This window comes from Gymnodraco acuticeps, unplaced genomic scaffold, assembly GCF_902827175.1.
Source record: "Gymnodraco acuticeps unplaced genomic scaffold, fGymAcu1.1, whole genome shotgun sequence".
Taxonomy (NCBI): Eukaryota; Metazoa; Chordata; class Actinopteri; order Perciformes; family Bathydraconidae; genus Gymnodraco; species Gymnodraco acuticeps.
The window spans coordinates 1,590,153-1,598,841 of NW_022992313.1; the positions used below are offsets into that span (position 1 = coordinate 1,590,153).

General features: G+C 38.4%; 1 protein-coding gene across 3 annotated transcripts; it reads left to right on the top strand.

Annotated features, from left to right (window-relative positions):
- The first annotated feature begins 445 nt into the window (after positions 1-445).
- LOC117541197 lies at positions 446-2,902 on the top strand. 3 transcript variants are annotated; one of them, XM_034208348.1, is made up of 3 exons: positions 446-607; positions 1,296-2,259; positions 2,448-2,902. In XM_034208348.1, exons 2-3 carry the CDS (start codon positions 1,417-1,419, stop codon positions 2,778-2,780), a joined length of 1,176 nt encoding a protein of 391 aa, XP_034064239.1. In that variant the 5' UTR covers positions 446-607; positions 1,296-1,416; the 3' UTR covers positions 2,781-2,902. The 3 variants fall into 3 exon arrangements, with proteins under 3 accessions (XP_034064239.1, XP_034064237.1, XP_034064240.1); XM_034208346.1 differs by having other exon boundaries at positions 446-2,259; XM_034208349.1 differs by lacking the exon at positions 1,296-2,259.
- Positions 2,903-8,689: the final 5,787 nt, after the last annotated feature.

The window sequence follows — 8,689 nt, forward strand, 5'->3', positions numbered from 1 at the left end:
GTTTTCCCGGCACTTGACTGATTTTGTATCGCTTTGCATTCTGGGTTAACAGACTGGAAAGCGATAGGTCGCTTTTTCTGTCAATCAAGTAAACTCCTGAATTAAGTGGCAGGAAGGCCAAGGGAGGAGGGATCAAAACCTGTGTTTGTCTATTTTAACGGAGCTGGATTTTTTTTTTTAATGAATGACTCGGGATCTACCAGCTTTGCCGGTCGACCGCGGTCGACGTACTGGGCACCTCTGGATTAGAGCATCCAAATGCTGCACATTCAACCATGGTATGACAACTACGGAAGAGGATTAGGGCCACATAAAACATTTTTTTGTGAGGATTTGAAAAAAATATTATTATTTTTTGTTCTGAGAAAAAAGTCAGAATTCTGACTTTAATCTCAGAATTCTGACTTTAATCTCAGAATTCTGACTTTTTTCTCAGAACAAAAAAAAAAAAAATATTTGGGAGAAAAAAATCAGAAATACCGGTAACTGTCGAACCAGCTTCACTGCGATTTACACATTGCAGTAGGCAACAATGGAGGACGTGAGTGAATTTCTGCGCGCCAGAGGGGTCCAAGAGGAAACCATATTGCAAATGGAAGAACAAAAGGTGAGTTATAAATATATAAGTGTGTTTTGGGCGTTCGTAAAAACAACGAAAAGGCGTTAGAATATGAAATGCAGACATTGATGAGCTAGCAGCAAGTGCATTAGCTTATATGCTATGGCTCCCCCCATCTAATTCAGTAAATAATGGTTTAGTTCGTTGACACGCAAGTTTGTGCTTGTTGGAACAGTGGCGACTAACCAAGAGCAACAGCCTGGTGGTTTTCATGTTTCTGTAGAGAAGATTTCATTAAGTGTGTTTAACAAGGCAGCTAGCTGACAATCAGAAGGCTATTAACCATCAAAATGATCAACATCTCAAACATCATCTCGTCTAGAATGGAGTAAGACAGTTGTGGTTGTGGCCCACAACCACAACTGTCTTACTCCATTCTAGACTTGTTTCATAAAATGCGTATTTTTTTACAATATATATATATATATATATATATATATATGCCTATATATACGCATTTTATGAAACAAGTTAGTGAGGTTAACAGTAAGAATGTTTAACACTTTCTGGCTTTAAATTAAAGGTAGGATTTGTGTTCCTGCATATAAAGTGTTCCTGATAAATAAGATCCGTACTCCGTAATGGACACTTTTACTGAGCATATACTGTGTAAAATAGGAAGAAGAGTCTTAACCTTACAATATTTAAACAATATATTTTCTTTTCTTTTTTGCAGATTAAAAGCAACGTTATTGTCTGATGTACAATTCAACTGCCATATTACAACCCCTCCTACGAATACCAAATTGTCCTCTTTATATTCTGCATTACATCAGTTTGCTGCGCTGCTCACAACAATGCCTGCAGAGCCGGATTTGGATGACTTAATTAAACTATACTTCAGACTTTCCCTAAGTAACAAAGAAATACTTGCTATTTTGGCACACACTAATCACATTGTAATTAGTGTCCGAACATTAAAGAGAATTTGTAAAAGACTTAACCTGTTCAGGAGGAAGAACCAGTCTGACTTGGAGGAAGTGCTAGCTTTTGTACAGCATGAGATCATGACTAATGGACAGATGCAGGGATACCGTTGGCTTCATCTCCGTGCAATTCAACAGGGCCTTGTTGTGTCACAAGATAGCATAAGACGCATCATCAAACTGGTTGATCCACAAGGTGTGGAATTAAGACGAGCCCACCGCTTGAGAAGACGTCAGTACAGATGCAGAGGGCCAAATGCACTTTGGCACATGGATGGTTATGATAAACTAAAGCCCTATGGCATTGCCATCAACGGCTGTATAGATGGTTTTAGCCGCTATGTGTTATGGATGGAAGCCTATATCACAAACAGTGATCCTAAAGTAGTTGCAAGTTACTTTATCAAAACAGTTTCAGGTATAGGTGGATGTCCAGAGAGGATTCGTGCAGACAGGGGCACGGAAAATGTTTCTGTTGAAGAAATGCAGATGTTTTTGCGAAGGAACCACCCAGACAGTTTTGCTGGGGAGAGAAGTTTCCTTTATGGAAGAAGCACAGCAAACCAGCGCATTGAAGGATGGTGGGGTATACTCCGCAAACAGAGTGCGCAGTTCTGGATGAACCTGTTCCAAACTCTCCAGGAAGATGGCCACTTCACAGGAGACTTTTTGGACAAAAGTCTTATCCAATTATGTTACCTTAATCTTGTTCAGGTAAAATATTTTATTTATTTCTGAGATTAGTCATTAATAAAAGTAGTATGAGTAATAATAATATTATAATTCACTATGTTCGTGGACATTGCAGCAACCTCAGCCTCCATCTAGACAGGTAGAAGTTATGTCCGAAAGCTTCTTAAGACATGTGTCGTCTACATTTACTGTGCTTTTTTTCTATGCAGGATGAACTTGATGAAGTGGTCAACACCTGGAATTCCCACAAAATCAGACCAAGATCAACTGATGACACAGCATCTGGTCGGCCAGTGATTATGTACTCATTCCCAGAGTTGCACAGTGCTGAGGATAGACTCAAACCTATTGCCATGGAGGAGGTCAATTTGTGTATGTTAGAGTGTACTCCCAAAGGCCAGTTTCCATGCGATGAAACTGTTTTTGAACTGTGTTGTCTACTCATGGCGGAAAACGGATGGGATGATCCAGCAGATCCATTTGCTGCAGCTGATCTATACATCCTGTTACGAGATGAAATACGACGACAAGTATTTGATTAATGGTACATGTAGCGTACATGTCATTATGCAAAACACAAAATACTGTTCAGGACAAAACTGACCTTAAAAAATAAGTAATTATTTAGTCAAAAATGTATCAATAAAAATCATAGTCAATGGTATTTCATGTATTCCTTAAATGTTTGTCTCTCAACACTATTTTCATTTTTCTTTACAGCTTTTCAACAGTTTTTTTTTAATGGTAGCCTACTGTATGTATGGGCCAAATCTTTGTTACATTTTTCTACATTGTATACACAAATAATGTACCATGTGTTACACAATGGTAACAACTGATTGCTAATTTTCACTCAGTTGCCAGATTGTTTCATGTGCGCTCTAAAAACAGTAAGGGACCAGTCATTAATATTGCTGCAACTGAGACGGCTTTGCTTACACTGGGCAAACTTCCTCCTTTAAGAAAGGATAACAACGCCATTCGCTGACATAACAAACCTGCTAGTGCCATTTATTGGTGAATACAAACATCACTTGAGAATGACTTATTGATTGCCACATGCATACAATAATGAACATGTTAATTTTTCAGTATAACTCCATTGTTTTTACTAAAAATGTCTGATCACATTCTTGCAAAAGTGTAAGCACAAATTGAATGATTTAAGCAATAGATACATCATTCACACCTTTTTGCACAACACATTCATTAAATGGATCAGATTGTCTTTATGCAGTAACACATTTTATTTATTTCAATTACTTATATTTCAAAATGTGGTTACATTTATGTATTCTCGGAACTCAATGAAACAATTTAGCCGTAATAACTTGAGGTGAACCGACTTTGGGAGCTTGGTTGTGAGTTCATACTAATAGGAGCTCATTGTATCCAATGCTGATACAATGACTATGTCAGTGCAGTATTCATCATATGTTCTCAGTATTGATATACATCAGTCTTTTACCTGTATCACCATAACATTACAACCTAGTGTTGGCAAAAATAAACAATTAACTTTATTAAGACAATAAAGGATACCATTTCTAGACAATTAAATACACATTTGTAAAAAAGGCATCAAGAATTCAAAGCATAGATAAACAGAATGGTAGTGTTCTTAATGAATTTTCAATTATTTTATCATTGTTTTTAATGCCACATGACTAATTAAATTCTCACATTAGTGTCAAATATGAATTACTATAATATATTTTAGAGAAGTCTTGGAACAACTATTGTAAAGCTTATTTATTCAATCACTTTATACCCATAAGAATAGGAAACTTTATCAACATTCAATCGAAGGCCTGCATACAAATGTGGTGTAAGAAAATACATTTGATTCACAATGTAACCTTAACTTACATTTCAATGTTAAAAGTAACATTTAACAAAACATGAGAATTCCGCACAAGGATGACCGGAAAATTACAGCCCTTTTGCTTTGCTTTTTTTTTTAAATTATTGGTTGATCCACAAGATGTGAAATATAGAAACGGAAAAAATATCTGCCTGTAATGTGCCAGTGCAATAACAATTATTAAAGTATCCAAAAATAAAAGATAGGTTTTGTTGCACACAACAATGCCTGCAAAACAGATGTTGAGACTTAATACAATTTACCTTCAGAATGTCTTTCAGTATCAAAGCAATACTTGCAATCTTAGTAAAAAGCAAACAATTGTAATCATAACTTCTCATAACTGGTAGAAGACTAGTTCAGTCTGTTTATATGCACATCTCATAGGTGTGTGTGTGTGTGTGTGTGTGTGTGTGTGTGTGTGTGTGTGTGTGTGTGTGTGTGTGTGTGTGTGTGTGTGTGTGTGTATAGGGAAAGTGTGTATGTGTATCTACTTGTTTAGAAGAACCAACCAGTCCACCACTTGAAACGTTAACAAGACATTTGGAATCAAGGCAATGTGACACCTGAGGAAACATTTGATCATACAACATTTTAAGCATTATTTTAAGATTATGTCTTAATTACTTTTTACACTAGTATAAAATATGTTCTAAATAAACAAGATGTGAAATATAGAAACGGAACAAATATCTTAAAAATAATGCTTAAAATGTTGTATGATCAAATGTTTCCTCAGGTGTCACATTGCCTTGATTCCAAATGTCTTGTTAAAGTTTCAAGTGGTGGACTGGTTGGTTCTTCTAAACAAGTAGATACACACACACACACACACACACACACACACACACACACACACACACACACACACACACACACACCTCTCAGATGTGCATATAAACAGACTGAACTAGTCTTCTACCAGTTATCTCAGTTATGAGAAGTTATGATTACAATTGTTTGCTTTTTACTAAGATTGCAAGTATTGCTTTGATACTGAAAGACATTCTGAAGGTAAATTGTATTAAGTCTCAACATCTGTTTTGCAGTCATTGTTGTGTGCAACAAAACCTATCTTTTATTTTTGGATACTTTAATAATTGTTATTGCACTGGCACATGTCTTAATTACTTTTTACACTAGTATAAAATATGTTCTAAATAAACAAGTATGCTTTGAACAAGGCACTTGCTTTGCAACTTTATATTCCAGTCAATGGTCAGATAAGGGGTTAGCTACACATTCATGCTTTTACACAAGTTATTCACCTGGGTAAGTGGCATATCATTTTACAATTTACACAAAAAGTAAGAGGGAGCAAACAGTACATTGTATTTTACAACTGTCTGTTTCCATATAAGAACAATGAAGCATGCCACTGTTCTTGTTTGAATCCTTAAACATCTTAGCAGTATTAAAAGGTCTTGAATTACATGAACAAATTACATTTCTGTCAAGTCAGGTTTGTGTTCTGCAACTGGAGAATAATAGTCAATATGCAAGTTTGTTGTAGTTTGTGAACACACCACCAAGTTTGTGTAGTGAAAGATGGGCTCCCTTCTGGCCAGCTGGACTTCTCTATAACTATTAAAGGTCCTGGTGAAGTGCTTCCCAAATATACAGTATAGCACACCATTACTTGCAATTCTGCACAACTACTTCGAACATGAAAAACTCTTAACAGTTTGGATTGGTTTGGTTATTGTTGTTGGAGTCTAAACAATGTCCATAACCCACACATTGCTCTCAAGAACTGCATTGAATTCTGAACGGAAATCTGGGAAGTTCTCATAGCTGTCAGCTATGTGCAGAATATTCCCACATGTGTGTGCAATCGGTCTTCTTGTGAACTCTGTCATTTTCTCAAATCCCACGTAGATGCTGTCTGTCACAATGAGATCAGATCCTGTGCAGAACCGTAGAAACTTCTGAAGTTTACTCTCATCTAGCTCTCTGATGAATCTTTTCAGATGATTTGCTACCTCTTTTTGGTTTGTAGTCAAATCAACATCAAATTTCAGTAGTTTGCAGACTTTTTTTGTGGTGGGTTGCAGGTCAGACAACAACTTAGTCAGTGCCTCTGGACTGAGGTTGAGATGTTGATGGTTAATCTCCCTCCAGCAGTCAATAACGAACATTGGTTTTTGGACCATCTCTTTGTGGGCAATTTCTTCAATTATTTTAGGAAGATTCTCTGCGCTGACTTTCCTTCTACAGCCATAGCTGTCGAGAACCTCCAAAAGGTCATCAGTGTCAACTGCAGTGAAATCAGTCAGCGCTTGCATCAAAACTTCACGTTCTTGGCTGCTCACAAATTGCATAAAATATGCTTTGAGGTCACTGTACACATTATCAAACAGCACCTGTTCAAGGAAAGGCAGTGCAAGTTTGTTTGGGAAATATTCACAATCTTGGTAACCTTTCAAAAGGATTCTTCCAATTGCCTTCCATGTTTCAGCAGGAAAATCATGGCGAATGAAGGGCACTTTAACTGTTGTCCCAAGTGTGCATCTCTCATAGAATTCTTGCCAGAAGCAGCTGAGAACATCCCTCAGTACCCCAGAACCACTGCCTGCTTCTTCCTGTTATCTGGGAGAATGTGCCTCACATTCAATGATTTGTTTAAAATCTCTGCATCAGAAAGGCAGTAATCATGTCAGCTAGGGTGTTTGCATGATGTACAGTGATTGTTAGTTGTTTCTCTGCCTCAAGTGGACTGGCGGGGACAGGAACATTCTCAAATATGAGTGTGTCTTCTTCATCTTCCTCGATGCCGAAATGAGGACCAAAGGTGATTTCAGGATCACTAGAAATGTTTAGTGATCGCTGTATGTCGTCCAAAACAATAATGACATCTGTGTAGTCGTCATTTTCACCCGAGACAAGATTAAACTCAGAAGTCTCTTCAACTGTGTCGCTGTCAGCGTTTGCAGAAGGTTTTCGCTTTGTGGCAATGTAAAATCGCAACATTGTCATTTGCACAGTTTCATACATTGTGCTAATTGAAGGGCATGTTTCAGCTGTAAGGCAGTTTTGTTTAAAATCCCACACCTCAAAGTCGAACTCTGATTCAGGTCCTTTAGGTGATATTCCATCAGGAAAAAATAGTGTCTTTCCTGTTTCAAGGATTTCATTCAAACCAGCATTAGTTGATAGTTTAATTTTTCTAGTGCCACCTCCTTGTTTTGCCCTTACTTGTTTGGTTGTGTTAGTGTCATTGTGAATCCAGCCTATTCAATATTTCTTGTGGCTTTCAGCTTCTTTGTCTGTGTTTTTCTTGTTTCTGTACCTGATGCGTTTCCTTGAGAACTTTCCGATCTCACTGTCATTTTTTCCCTCAGTCTTTCATAAAGGCCTTTTTTTCGCTTTGATGTGGGCCTTTTACTTCTACAATGATTAAAGATGGCTATTTCGGTCTCCGTAGGAGGGGATGTATTTTTGAAGAGTGGCATCATCCATAAGACCAATGACGTCGCTGTCAATCTGCAAAGAAGAAAGAAAAGAAAACACAATGAAGTTTGTGCACATTGTATAACTATTGTCAACCCTTGTACATCGTTATATATAGATATATACTATTTTGCCATTTCGCAGACCAAATCAGTCCTGTTCATAATACAAAACATTCATTAATTTTCAGAATATTAACCCTTAAAAAGCCAGTTTTTGCCATGATGGTACTGTTGTCACTTTATTAGAAAAAAACAGAAACTACTAGTTTCCCTGGTTACCCTAAAGTTTATAACCTTCACATAAGTATAACCCTTAAAAGTGTTTTTAAAGTGGATTATTACAGCCGGAGACTCGCAACGGCGGTGGACTTTCACAGCACCGCTGCACCGGACCTGCCGGAGCCACCAGAGCCTCGCAACGGCGGGTGTTTGCGGCGGCGGATGCGGTACCGGCGCTGTGAAAGTCCACGGCCCACCTATGCCAGAGCCAGCGGCCCACCAACGGCAGCTTTCAGTAACGTTAACGTTAGAGACTGACATGATACGCAGCGATACTAGATACAATTACCAACACTGTCCTGCTGTTTTAATCTCCTTCAGACAGTACAGCAGGATTCATATTCATATGCTGATAATTCTGTGATTGTGGGATACAAGGACAATGGCCCAAACCCCTGTGGTAACAATGCTACAGTACCGAGAGGGGTTTTACTCAGTGGCGTTTTCTCCCGGAGGCCAAGGGAAGCCAGGCTTCCCCTGTTTTTTTGGATTGTAGTTATAACTTAAATAAATAAATAAAAACACTTTGTTTTGTTTCTGTAATTCTACTTTCCTGTGTGTTCCTGCCGGACCGTCTCTCCGTCTCTCCCCCATTCTCATTGAGTATTTTACAAAGAGTGAAACAGCGCCCCTCTAGATGTCATGGTGAAACAGTAGATTGCATTCACTGTTGCGAGAGGAGGCCAGCAGAATCTAGCTTCCCTTGGTGAAAAAAAATTGAGGGATTAACCAATCAGATGAGGCCCACGTGATGCCCCTGCCAACCTGTGATTGGTCAGGGCCCTGCCAGGGGAAGCCAGCCGCCTCTAGCTCCCCTTCAGGGGCGGCTGGCGGCTGGCGATTGATTGGACACTGC

Excerpts from the sequence above, each read along its gene's own strand:
- LOC117541197 (XM_034208346.1), top strand. The coding sequence starts at position 1,201 with ATGGACACTTTTACTGAGCATATACTGTGTAAAATAGGAAGAAGAGTC. Across the intron at positions 2,260-2,447 it reads GTTACCTTAATCTTGTTCAG|GATGAACTTGATGAAGTGGT; the intron begins GTAAAATATTTT and ends TTTTCTATGCAG.